General features: G+C 38.3%; 1 protein-coding gene across 2 annotated transcripts in view; it reads left to right on the top strand.

Moving 5' to 3' along the window:
* HEATR5B (HEAT repeat containing 5B) overlaps positions 1-14,425 on the top strand; it is a 109,406-nt gene that overhangs the window by 26,566 nt on the left and 68,415 nt on the right. For both annotated transcript variants that reach the window (XM_014588914.2, XM_014588915.2), the window contains exons 13-18: positions 1,364-1,463; positions 1,780-1,889; positions 3,837-4,000; positions 4,613-4,788; positions 9,418-9,523; positions 11,076-11,266. In XM_014588914.2, coding sequence (XP_014444400.1) covers positions 1,364-1,463; positions 1,780-1,889; positions 3,837-4,000; positions 4,613-4,788; positions 9,418-9,523; positions 11,076-11,266 — 847 coding nt within the window. The remainder of the gene's footprint in view (positions 1-1,363; positions 1,464-1,779; positions 1,890-3,836; positions 4,001-4,612; positions 4,789-9,417; positions 9,524-11,075; positions 11,267-14,425) is intronic.

Genomic DNA, 14,425 nt, shown 5'->3' with positions numbered 1-14,425 from the left:
ACAGTGGTGTTACATCTTGGTAGACCCATGTGATGTTGAAAATTCTGCAAATCAGAAATGCATCAGAAGTTGAAACTGTCATAGTCATAAATCCCTCAGCTTAAATGGTTCTACTAAATGCATATTGTTTTCACACCATCCTGAGGTTGAAAGGTCTTGAGTCGAACCATCTTCAGTTGGGGAGCATCCCTGACAATTTTTTGTTTTAAGATATAATAGTAAAGTCATAGACTTTTAGATTTAGAAAGAAGCTTCCTAAGCAGCAGACTCCATTTTGCAGATTTTGTAATACAAATGAGTCGGAAACTCTGTGCTGATTTTGTAATACAAATGAGTCGGAAACTCTGTGACAGTGGTGGTGAGAATTGGTAAGACAGGAGCTCGGATCCAGGCCTCCTGTTCCCAGTTGTTGCAGCCTTCATTTGTCAAGGAATTATTGACTCACCGTGTGAAAAACCTGATGGATGTTCATAGGATAAGGAAGCTAAGGATTACCAAGGTTACTGAGTTCACAGCTAGTCTTTTCCTAATGGAAAAACAGCTATTTTATTTTTACATCATTATCAATCTGCAAAGGTTGATACATTTTTCAGACATCAGTGTTACAAAATTTATAGATACAATTATTTTTGTCTAGGAGCCAACAACTCACAGTAAAGGCTCAAGTTTTGTTTCATTTGGAAACAGAATTACCATAGGTCCTTACTCTTTCTGGTTTATCTTGGATGAAAACGCTTCTGTTTCTCAACAGGGAGAGAGCTGATTTACCCATTAGGGTAGTATGGCAGGATGTCCCTTTTGCCCCCGCACATCTGGGAGTTGTTTTAGTTTAGCTCTATGGCTAAGGGGACAGGAAAGATGCTCCTTATGAGACCTTTTTATTTTTTACTCTCAGTTCTGTCTTAGAACTGCTTTTTTGTAGTCATCTGAATTTTCACTCACAGAAATCTTCCTAACTTCTTGTTCTCCATTTCTTCTGTTCATTCTTGTAGCCCTTTCTGATGATTTTTCTCCCTAGTTGTTGCTGTTTTCTTTTCTTTTGATGTGATGTAGTTTCAGAACATTATTATTCATCATAAAAATGTAGATGCTTTGGGACCGGCAGTGTCATGGTGGTTATGGGCGCGCTAGACTCCCACATGGCCAACTGCAGTTTTGAGTCCTAGACCTGTGGGCTTGATTTCTCACTTTCTCTCTTTCTCTCTCTCCCCCCTTCTTTGGTCAACTTAAATAAATAAATAAATAAAGTTAAATAAAAAATTCTTTTTAAAATTCTAGGTGCTTTATCTTCACATATAGTTTTATAAAGTTGTCCAGGCTCATAAAAAATGCTCCAAATTTTTCTTTCAAAAATTTTATCTAGCCATGCGGAGTTTTGTTGCACATTGCCCTGAGCTCCTAACTGAAGATGTGATTAGAAAACTGATGACCCCTATTGAATGTGCCATGACTATGATGTCACAGTAAGTGAACAATTATGACAGACTAATTTCCTATTTTATAGTTTAAGAAATACATTTACCTGTTTACTTATTTATATAACTTTCAGTTGTATTTGCTATTTCTTTTTAGGATTATATAGGAAACTCAGAAAACTTGATTTTTGTAAAGTAACTAAAGATCGTGGTAATGGTATAGATTGAACTGCAATCATTTCTTACAAGTGATTTCTGTTACTTTTAGTAAAAGATCACAAAAATAAGTTGAAACGAAATTATAATGTATATAAGTCGTACTTACTCTAATAAGCTGATACCAACCATGCTTTTGATATTTTAGCATTCCATCTGTAATTAAAGCCCACGGAGCCCATCTGAAAGCTAGTGCTGCAATGGTCCGTTTAAGACTTTATGATATCTTGGCTTTGTTACCTCCCAAAACTTATGAAGGTAAATAAAATATGAAATATCTGATAAGAGTTCTTCAATGTACCTTTCTGATTCTTTACAGTATTTCAGAGTTCTGAACAAGACTTAGCCTCTGAGTCGTTGTGCGGAGGAAGGCCACTGTTTCACTTCTGTGCACATAGAGTTGGTGGTACCTGCTGGGAAACCACCATGTCCCAGGCTCCACCCTGAGCCCTTTACACTTACCGGCTTCTGTGACTCCAGCCCTACTTATGAGGCAATTAGCCCTGTTTTAGATGAAGACTCTCCATTGGAGAAGGGTAATGTGTCCAAGTCTTAAAGCCAGTACGTGGCAAAACTTGGATTCAAATCAAGATGGTTTATCTTCAAAGCCTATGCTTTTACTTACTATACTAACTATTCATATGTATTATAATTTGGCCAATAATTTAGGGATCTGGAGGGAAAATAGTAATGTACTTTGCAAAAATTAAGCATTATATAAAATACTAATATTAAAGTAAATCATGATTTCTGATTTCTCTCCAATACAACCATGCCCAAGAGTTTTTATATGCTCTGGTGTAGTGTTTGCACATAATTGAGCAATGAATAACAAGTAATAATCATGCCACATTTAATATATTTAAAATAAAGGATCTATGCAGGTGGCATACTGGTTGGACTCCCACATGGTCTCGACCTCAGTTCAAGTCCCAGGCTTGGCGGCTTGAAAGTAACACCGGGTGCATGTGTGTATGTGCCTAAAATCCCAGGAGGAGAATGGAGGACAAGGTATTGCAGTGTGGCTATCTCCTCTTTGGGGGCAGGGTTGATTTATCATTTGCCCTCTCACTGTCTCTCTCTTTGTCTCTCTCTGGCGAATGCCCATGCCCTATGGGAAAAACCTTAAAACAACTTTTTCTTAAAAATAAATATGGAACTAGTAGATGGTATAATGGTTACATCACTGGACTCACACATAGTCAACTGCGATTCAAGTCCCAGACCCAGCGACTTTAACTCATGTCATGCACATGTGCATGTGTGTCCAAGATCCTTAGAGGAGAATGGAGGAGAAGGGATTGCTGCATTGCCATCCCCCCCCTGGGGGGGGGTGATTTTTCACTTTCTGTTTCTCTGGCAAGCACACGTGCCCTATAGCAAAAACCTCTCAAAAAAAAAAAAAAAAAAAAAAAAAAAAAAGGTCATTAGAAAACACCTGGACTGGGACCAGCAGATAGCATAATGGTTACGTCACCAGATTCCCACATGGTTGACCATGGTTCGAGTCCTAGACTCAGAGGCTTCAAACTCATGCTGGGCGCATGTGTGTGCATGCCCCAAATCCCTAGAGGGTATTGGAGGAGAAGAGATTCACACCCCTAGTGGGGTGTGGCCATCCCCACTAGGGGATGATTTCTCACTTTCTGTCTCTCTGTCTGGAGAGTGCATATGCCCTATGGCAAAAATGTCTCAAAAAAAATAAAAAGAAAGAGAGAGAGAGAGAGAAAGAAAGAAAGAAAGGATCTTGAGTTTTTTTGGTTACTTTAACTTAGGCTAAAAGATATAATACATAATAACTAAAATAAAAAAAAAACAAGTACCATTAGTGTACACTAAAATTAGCATTAAAATTAATAATACAGTTTTCTTTAAGAGAGATTTTTTGCTATAAGATGCATGCACTAACTGAAGAGATAGAAAGCAAGAAATCACCCCCTAGAGGGATGGCCATGCTCCCCTTGGGATTTTGGGCACGCATGCACATCCACCTGGTGTGAGTTTTAAGCCTCCAGGTCTGGGACTCAAACCTTGGTCGACTACATGGAAGTCCGGCACATAACTATTAGGCCATCTGTTGATCACCATAATACAGATATTTTAAAAAGGGAACAGGAACTTTATTCCAGTTGAACATGTTGCTGTTCTTTGTGTGCATTGATCGTAATTGTTCTTTTTGACCTGATCTGAAGTTCTGTTTTTTAGGGTCTTTCAATGCACTTCTTAGGGAGCTGGTAGCGGAATTCACTTTGACTGACAACTCAGCCAACACAACTACTTCCCTCCTCAGATCCCTTTGCCATTATGATGATAGTGTTCTTCTTGGTTCTTGGCTTCAGGAAACTGATCATAAATCAATTGAAGATCAGGTAATAAACCATACAGACAAATGAAATACTATCAATAGCTTAATCTTTATTAGTCTTATTGCACATTGTAATTTAAAAAGAAACTTGTAGATGAAAGTTTAATTTTCATTTAATGGCATTTAGATACTTAAGGATAGCATCTGTGGCAAAGAAATAATAAAAAAGGAAAACAGTAATATTAGAATTTGGTAAATTCTTTGTATTTAGATATCCTGTGGTAGCTAGACAAAGGTGAATTTTGACTAGCTTTTCGGCTCTTTGTGTTTTGTGACAGGTTACAGAACGATAGGAGTTAGCAGACAGGTGATTCTACTTTGCCCACTAACCACATTATTTCTTATATATTTTTAAAAAAGAACGACTTAAGTTCCCTTTCAAATATGCTGATATTGCTTTGCTCACATATTAAAGTGGGGAATGTACAAATCTTTCAGAATGAACAAGATTTTAAATTGTATGAAGGGTTACTGATGACTTTTTTAGTGACCAAATTATACTTTTATCTGTTTGGAAATTTTCAGATGCACTCCGTTGCCTCTCCCTCCTCCCCTGTTGTAGATTTCATACATAATGCTTACTAAGTGAATTAACTTTGATGTCACTTTTTCCCAGCTCCAGCCAAACAGTGCATCTGGAAGTGGAGCTCTGGAGCATGATCCTTCCTCCATTTATTTACGAATACCGGCTGGAGAAGCTGTGCCTGGTCCTCTCCCTCTTGGCGTCTCCGTCATCGATGCTTCTGTGGCTCTTTTTGGTGTCGTGTTTCCTCATGTTTCTTACAAACATCGGTTAGTATAGCGTCAACCAGGAAATTTTAGTTAAATATAAATTATATTCAAAAAGTAGATTTCTCCCATCAGTTAACTCTGAACTAAAAATGGATTACCGCTTGAATAATAGTCTTATACATTTACAAACATAAGTGACACTACATGATAAAATAAATTGCATACAGATTTCCACTTAATTTGAAACTGTATGAGGGTACTTCAGAAGATTCATGGAAGAATAGAATTAAAATGTGAGTTTATTTTGTTGTCAAAAATTTGAAATTCGTGCGTGGGGTATTTTTTTTTTTTTTAATAGAGATTTTTGCTGTAGGTGCCTGTGCCCACCAGAAAGAGAGAGAGATGGAAAGTGAGAAATCACCTGCCTTGGGGCGATGGCCACGCTGCAGTCCCTTCTCCATTCTGCTCTCTGAAGTTTGGGCACGCATGTATGTGCACTTGGTATCAGTTTTTGTTGTTTTTTTTTAAAGATTTATTTTATTTAACTTTATTTATTTATTTTAATTCAATCAGAGAGGGACAGAGTGTGTGTGAGAGAGAGGAGAGTGAGAAAGCAAGCCACCAGGTCCAGGACTCAAACCGTGGATGGCCATGTGGGAGTCCAGCGCCCTTAACCACCACACCACCAACCGGCCCGCACTTGGTATGAGTTTTAAGCTGCCTGGTCTGGGACACCAACCTCGCTTGACTACACAGGAATCCAGCGATATAACCATTACGCCATCTGCTGGTCCCTAGGTTTTTTGTAATACACATTTTCCATTAATTTTTTGAAGACCCTATGTATTTAAGATTTGACCCCTATGTACTATTATAGTATCTGGTATCCATTTTATTGTGGCCTCTGTTATATGCAACAAAATTTCCATCATAATAGTTTGTTCGACAGTTTGTAAGTAGGTTTTGACTGTATCTTTAATTAGGAACATCAGTTTGCTAAGTTTGTTACTGAAAAAGTACTGGTCAGGCTGGCCCTGTAGCCCAGGGGATATAAGAGAACCAGATCCCACATGGCCTTTTGTAGTTTGAATCCTGACCCCAGAGGCTTAAAAAAAAACAGGTGTGCCCAAAATCCCAACAGGATGGAGAAATGGAGGAGAGGGGATTGCAACATAAACATATCCCACTGGGGATGCTTTGTCTCCCTCTCTCTCTCTAGCAAGATACATACTCTCTGGCAACTAAAAGAAGAAGAACAAGTAAATGATTGAGAAGTCCACTTTATTTTTTTTAAGAGAGATTTTTGCCATAGAGTGTGTGTACTTGCTGGAGAGATAGAGACAGACAGAAAGCGAAAAAATCACCTCCCTGGGGTATGGCTATGCCAACGCCCCCCCCTTCCCCTTTCTCCTTCAGTCTCCTCTTGGGATCTTGGGCATACACGCACATGTACCCAGCTTTAGTTTTAAACCTCTGGACCCAGGACGTAAACCTCAGTTGACTATGTGGGAGTTCAGTGATGTAACCATTGCGCCATATGCTGGTCCCAAGAAGTCCACTTTCCTTTTTTTTTTTTTTTTTTTTAATTACTTATTTAATTGTATTTATTTATTTATTTTTAATTTGACTGGGGGTGGGAGGGTGAGAAACCAAGCCACCAGGTCCAGGATTCAAATTGTTATAGGTCATGTGGAAGTCCAGCACCTTAATTTCCATGCCACCTGCTGGCCCTGATAAGTCCACTTTCTAATAACATTTATGACATGGTTCAAGTCTAGAATTTGGGAAAATAAGTTAATTTGTTTTTCTATGTTTTTGTTTTGTGTGTTTTATTTTGTAATAGCGTTTTAGTTTGTTGCATCCTATATCCACAGATATTAGCCGTAACTTTAGTACACATTTTGTATTTTGTGGTGCTTTCCTCAAAAGGAAAAGCAGAAATGAATTCATGTAAGACCTTCACAGCTAATTAAAAAGACTTATAAATTATGCCTTAAATATATTGTATATAAAAGCTACTGTATCTTTAAATATGTAGGTTACTCAATTGTCTTTTGAGTTTAAATATAAAATTTACTCAGATATCTTTAGGAGCATTTGGTTGCCACATAAGTGTTAAAGAACATTAAAGTAAAAGAATCTTACAGAACATCTACTTTAAAGTTCTTATTTAAATCTAAGGGAATCCAGATTTAGGAGTTTGCAGTTTGCCTAAAATTACAGAGCTATGAGAGCAATAACTGAAATCCGGGATTAGAGAAGGTACCAGAGGGTAACTGGTTATTCAAGTTAAATGAAAGAAATATTTCATAATAAGAAAAAGTTTTGTTTTTAAATGAGCTTTTAAAAAAAGTTACACATGCAAGATTAGGTATAGGCAAATGATACTTAATGGTAAGAGTTGGAGACCATGTGTCTGCCCTACCTGTGTGCTTGTTTTAGCTGTGTAAGTAATGCCTACTTTCTCACAAATGGAAGATGTGGAGTGATGATAGAACTGGGAAAATTCAGTATTCTATCGGCATCTGTGGGGGATTGGTTCCAGGATCCTGATGCAATACTCAAATTCGTGGATTCCCAAGTTCTTTATATAAAATGGCATCATATTTGCATAGAACTTATACATATCCTCCCATATACTTAAAATGCTGTATGTAAATATTTGTTAAACTGTACCATTGAGGGAATATGACAGGAAATAAAAAAGGCTGTACATGTTGATACAGAGGACTAGACGTAACCACTGTGGGCCTAACTACATAGTACCTGTCAGCAGCGACGTAACATTTCAATCTGTGGTTTGTGAAATCTGCAGGGGTGGAACCCACAGGTAGAAACAGCGGACCTTAGTCAAGGTTAGCCCCAAAGGCCAGCAGGTGGCATGGTGGTTAAGGCACTGGACTCCTGTGGCTGACTGTGATTCGAGTCCTAGCTCTGGTGGCTTGCTCTCACTCTTCCTCTCTCTCTCTCTCCTCCTCTTCCTCTCTGTCTCTCTCTGATCAAATTAAAATAATAGTAATAATAATAAATAAAATTAAATGAACAATCATTTTTAAAAAGCCCTAAATATCTTTAACTGAAGTTTATGCTGAAGGCTAGATTATTTCCTACTGTATGATTCTGAAGAATGCTTGACTTGAAGCCTATGGCCTATTAAAAATTGAACTTAAATCTTTATAATGCTTTTAAAAAGATATTTCTTTTCTACATTCGGTTGTAGCTATCTGAGTACTGAGTATCTGGATTCCTTTGCCCCACAGTATTACTTTCTAGAAGATTACTTATTCTCTTTTATTAGAGTCTAAAATGGACTTTTTTTGTAAACTCATCTAAAAATTTTCAAATAATATAAAAACTTTATTTCTGACTTAAAAATCTACTACAGAGAAACTTTTTTTTTTTAAATTTTTTTTGCTGTATGGCATTTTTGCTCACCAGAGAGTGACAGTGAAAGGGGAAGTGAGAAATCATCTCCCAGGGGTGATGGGCATGACACAATCCCTTCTCTTCCATCCTCCTTCTAGGGTTTCGGGCATGCACACACACACATGTGCCCAGTGTGATTTCCAAGCTGCCAGGTCCAGGACTCAAACCATGGTCAGCCACCTGGAAGTCCAACACTGTAACCACTCCACTACCTATTGGCCTCCAGAGATATATTTATAATGATTATTACTTTGTTCAAGTACCCTAAGCACCTACTACAGGTTTATTCAGAAAGTTGTATGCATAAACTATGTATGAGTTTCAGATTTTTTTGTACCAAAATAAACTCCTACTTTAATTCTATTTTATATCAGACACTTTCTTGACCCTGCGTGTTAAAATGTTGATGACCACCGCAATTATCACCCTACTCTGTTGTCATTAAAATGTAGCATTTGGGAACCAGCAGTTAGCGTAATGGCTATGTCGCTGGACTCCCACGTAATCGACCGCGGTTCGCGTCCCGGACTGGGTGGCTTAAAACTCATGCCGGCCGTGTGTGCGTGCGTGCCCAAGATCCTGAGAGGAGAATGAAGGAGAGGGGATTGCAGCATGGCCATCCCCCCTGGGGGGTGATTTCTCGCTTTCTGTCTCTCTGTCTCTCTCTCTGTCTGGCGAGCGCACATGCCCTATAGCGAAAACCTCTCAAAAAAAAAAAAAATGTAGCATTTAATCTCGTCTTACCATTTAAAATAGCCACATGTTTTACATATATATACACATACACACACATGTATACCATATTTAATAGCCACGTGTTTATATATATATGTATGTATATATTATATTTATGTATAATTTGCCACAGGGTATGTATACTTGCTAGAGGGGAGCAGAGGGAGAAAGCACCCCCAAGTGGGGTAGCCACATTACAGTCCCTTCCCTTCCATTTTCCTCTCAGGATTTGGGGCATTATGCACATGCATCTGGTATATTTTTCAAGTTGCTGGGTCCAGGATTTGAAACATGCAGTCAGCCATGTGGGATCCAGCCACCTTAACCACTATCCCCCTGGATGGCCCCCACATCTATATTTTATTTAAAGAAGAGGAGATCTGGTTTGGACCAGTTGTGTGAATATTAAAAAGGAGACAGACTGGGACATTATTTGCTAAACAATGAGCTTGTATTCTTATATCTGTTTTTCGAGCCATATTTGAATAAAAACCATCACTAATGTGATCTTTATCCTATTATTATTAGATTGCAAATGTTGGATCACTTCGCTGAATGTGTTAAACAAGCCAAAGGCGTTCGCCAGCAAGCCGTACAGCTAAATATATTTACTGCTGTTCTTAGTGCACTAAAGGTATTTATTTTCAAAACATAATAAATATTCTAAAATCCTATTTTAATTACTGCATTTAATAAGACAGACATAGAGATTATTATAATTATATGCATATCACTGATAACTGTTTTTGTATAAACTTAAGCTACTAAAACTTTATAGTAGGCTCATTGTAATTAAGTAAGTGTGTTACATTTTAGGACTGTTTAAATTTATGTTTTGATCTGAACATCAGATTTTGCAAGTGCCAATAAATTCCTTCAGAATTTCTAAAAATGTTTGACTAACGACATCTGCTATTCTATAGAAGATTTACTAAATCATACAGTTTATTTGTGGCTTAGCTCATAAATCATGAGAGTGTGTTGTGTAATTTAAAGATTGTTGCATTTAGAGATTGTGTTCTAGGTTAGCTACTCACTATATTTGTGTCTTGTGTAATTGTTTTAACCTTTTTCGAACTGCAGTTTCTACATGTATGAGGTAGAATAACGTATTTTTAACTATCTCATAGAATTCATGTATTATATTATGCAACCTCATAATATATTTGAACTTTTCAAAATTATTTGGCACTGAGCTTACTATAAGATACTGTTTTAAAATAAAATGGCAACAAATACCCTTATTTAAATGAGAATGTTTTGCTCATGTTTATCAGGGGAAGGAGATATTTGTATAGGATATAGAAATATAGATTTATGCGGCCGGCAGGCGGCATGGAGGTTGTTTGAACCCCACATGGCCAACTGCATTGTTTAAGTCCTGGACCTGGAGGCTTGAATAACATGAAAGGTGCGTGTGCATGTGCCAAAATCCCAAGAGGAGAGTGAAAGAGACAGTATTGTGGAATGGCCATCCTGCCAGGGCTGGGGGTGATTTCTTGCTTTTCCTCCCTCTCTGTCTCTTTCCAGTGAGTGTAGGCACTCTATAGCAAAAACTAAAAAAGAAAAAAAATACTGGCACTATATAGCAAAAACTAAAAAAGAAAAAAAATACTAGATTTGTATCATTTATAGAACTGTTGGAATATATCCTATTTAGAGACCATTAACTAATAATGATATCAGAATTTTTTTTTTTTTTTGAGTGAGAGAGATTTTTTGCTGTAGGGTGTGTGTGTGCTCACTGGAGAGATAGAGAGACCAAAAGTGAGAAATCATCCCCTAGGGGATGACCATGCAATCCCTTCTCCTCAGTTCCCCTCGCAGGATTTTGGGCACACATGCATACATGCCTGGTGTGAGTTTCAAGCTGCTCAATCCAAGACTGGAACCACGGTTGGCCATGTGGGAGTACAGCACCTTAACCCCTATGCCACCTACTGGCCCTAATACCTGAGTTTTGAATATAACTGTTTTGAAGTCATATTTAGAAAAGTAATTACTGTCCATTTAACAGCTATTGATTCTTGGCATTGTATATGAATGTTAAAATTAGTATATGCATAGTGTATACATTATGTGAAAATAGTGTTAAGATGTATTTATTTACAAAGAATGCAACATATTTGTTCTTTTATGTAATATGAATTATCCATTGCCATCTTTTTTTAAAAAAATAAACACAGGGCTTAGCTGAAAACAAAAGCACTTTGGGACCTGAGGAAGTTCGTAAATCTGCTCTAACACTGGTGATGGGTGCTCTTGACAACCCAAACCCCATCTTACGATGTGCAGCAGGGGAAGCTCTTGGAAGAATGGCTCAGGTCGTTGGAGAAGCAACGTTCATCGCTAGAATGGCCCAGTATAGCTTTGACAAGTGAGTGAGTCTCCTAATAAGTTTTACATACAGGCAAAGGTATCTTTTAAGTAATTAATAACTACGAATTAGCCAGTATGTTTTCCATGCGATATAGTATGTGGTGGTATTTTGTGCTTTTTTAATTCAATAATTGATTAAACTGCAGAATCTGGAAATGTTGTATTATGTCAATTACTTTCAGTATGTGGAGCATTTCAAGTACAACTCTTGAATTAAAGGAATTAAGAAGAAGGTTAATAAGAGGACCAGCAGATGGCATAATGGCTAGATTGCTAGATTCCATATAGTAGACTGCGGTTCCGTACAGTCGCCAGGCGCGTGTGTGTGCGTGCCCAAGATCCCAAGAGGAGAGCGGAGGAGAAGGGATTGTGGTGTGGCCATCCCCCTTAGGGGGTGATATCTCGTTTTCTGTCTCTCTCTCTGTCTTTCTGGCGAGCGTATGCGCCCTAAAGCAAAAACCTCTCAAAAAAAAAAAAATGGTTAATAAGGACTTCACTTAGATAGGTGTGCTTATTTTAGAGGTGCTCTGAAAGTCACTTTTTCTTCTTTCTGCCTTCCCCTACCCCCAGTAATTCTTTCTGTTAATTATTCACTTTTTAGAATAAATCTTTTTTTTTTCTAACACCCACCAAATTTATCATCTGTTAAAGTATTTCTGAAATAAAATTTAAAAAGCAAACTCAGGGCCAGCTGGTGGCATGGTGGTTAAGGCAGCTGATCCTACATGGCTAACTGCATGGTTCAAGTCCTGGACTTGGTGACTTGAGAAATACCAGGTGTTATGTGAGGTGTGCCCAAAGTCCAAGGAGGGGAATGGGGGATCAGGAATTGTGGTGTGGCCATCTCCCCAGGGGATGATTTCTTACTTTTTCTTTCACTCTCTAGTGAGTGTATGTACTCTATAGCAAAAAAAAAAAAAAAAAAAAAGTAGTACCAGAGACCAAAATAAGCATAATTAAGATGATAAGATGCAGTTATTATTGACTTTCCAGTTAATCAGGTACTTAAATAGAGAAGTTACAATTGAAAAGAGGTCAAGAACTGATGTGTGAGTCTTATAAATTATCATTCTTGGGGCCAGCAGGTGGTGTGGTGGTTAAGGGCACTGGGCTTCCACATGGACGACTGTGGTTCAAGTCCCGGACCTGGTGGCTTGCTTTCTCACTTTCCCTCTTGCTCTCACTCTTTCTCAATCTGGTCAAATTAAAATAAATAAATAAGCAAATACATAAAGTTAAATAAAATTATTCTTAAAGAAATTTTTTTAAATGATCATTCTTACCTATTGTGTATTTTGAGTGGTAAATAAACTACATCACAATAATTAATGAGAGAGGGAGTGAGAAACAGTAGTTCTAAAGTAGAAGTTCTGGAGAAAAAAGTATTTTCTGAATTCTTGTGTGTCAGAGAATAGATTTCCTTGTCTTTGCATATGAATGTCAGGTTGTCTGGTAATAGGATAATGCCCCAGTGTATTGTTTAAATCACTAGAGATTATCTGAGGTGGCTAAAACTAATTAAAAAAAATTTTTTCCTAGACACACTTAATTTTCTGTAGGATGACTTTTACTTTCTAGCAGTAATTTAGTTTTGCTCTAAGTTTTGTCAATTCTGAAATTACCTTTTGTTGGAGATTTTAAAAGCTAGAACCAATCTTAGCTATTGTAGGGATGGAGAAGGCATTATGCCTTACCTCACCTATCATAAGGGTCACTCCTACATCAAACGTCAAGATTATGAGAGAAAGGCGTAACAGTTATTTATTTATTTATTTTTGCCATAGGGTGCACGTGCTTACCAGAGAGACAGAGAGACAATGAAAGGGAAAGTGAGAAATCAGCCCCAGGTGGGGTGGCCATGCAGCAATCCCTTCTCCATTCTCCTCCTGAGATTTTGGCCATGCACACATGCCCAACGTGATTTTCAAACCACTGGGTCCAAGACTCGAACAGTGGTCGGCCATGTGGGAGTCCACCTCTGTAACCACTGTGCTACCTACTGGCCCCAAGCAAAACAGAAGCCATGTTTGAGTCCACCTCTGTAACCGCTGTGCTACCTACTGGCCCCAAGCAAAACAGATTTATTTAAGTAAAGTTTTACATGACATGGGAGCCTTCAGAAATGAAGACCTGAAATCCAAGATGGTAGCCAGCAGGAGGCTAATGAAGGAGCTTGAAGAAATCAGCAAAACTTCTATAACGTCCAGATTCATGGATGTTGTTGACTTGGAAAGAGCTTATTGTTCCTGACAGCCCTTCCATATGACAAGGGGGCCTTCAGAATCGAAATCAACTTTCCAGAAAAGTACCCATGCAAACCACCAAAGATCACACTTAAAACAAAGATCTGTCACCTGAACCTCAATGAAAAGAGCAGTTTTGTCTGCCAGTAATTCATGTTGAAAACCAGAAGCCAGCTACCAAAACTGACCAAGTAAACCAGTCCCTTTTAGCACTGGTAAATGACCCCCGCCCAAGCACCCACTCCGGGCTGACTTAGCTGAAGAATACTCTAAGGACTTTAAAAATTCTGTAAGAATGCTCAAGTTTACAAAACAGTATGACCTGTGGACTAAAATCTGCCACAATTGGTTTCAGCAAGTGTGAGTAGAGACCCCGAGCAGTGTATTCACGCACACTGTGAAGCAGGACTGTAGAAGATTGACACGTGCCACCACCTGTTGTTCACTTGTGGCAGTTGCTAACTTTCTACAGTTTTTTTAAATCAAAAGTGGTCTGGGTAACCTGAAAAGAAAGAATTAAAAGTTTAAGATGTTCTTAAAAAAAGAAAAAAGAAAGGAAATAAAGAAATGAAGACCTGGTGTGTATATAATTTTTTTTTTTTTTTTTTGAGAGAGATTTTTGCTGTAGAGCATCTGCACTCCCTGGAGAGTCAGACACATAGAAAATGAGACATCACTTCACAGGGGGATGGTCACACCATAGTCAATTCATTCTCCTCTGGGGATCATGGGCATGCATACACACACACCCAGCTTGAGGTTTGTTTTTTTTTGGGGGGGGGAGGTTTTTGCTATAGGGCACGTGCGCTTGCCAGAAAGACAGGGAGACAGAGAGACAGAAAGCGAGAAATCACCTCCTGGGGAGATGGCCATGCTGCAATCCCTTCTCCTCCATTCTCCTCTAGGGATCTTGG

Source organism: Tupaia chinensis, unplaced genomic scaffold (genome assembly GCF_000334495.1).
Source record: "Tupaia chinensis unplaced genomic scaffold, TupChi_1.0 Scaffold000317_1, whole genome shotgun sequence".
Lineage (NCBI taxonomy): Eukaryota > Metazoa > Chordata > Mammalia > Scandentia > Tupaiidae > Tupaia > Tupaia belangeri.
The sequence above is the reverse complement of the archived record's forward strand: the minus strand, read 5'-3'. Positions and strand labels throughout refer to the sequence as shown.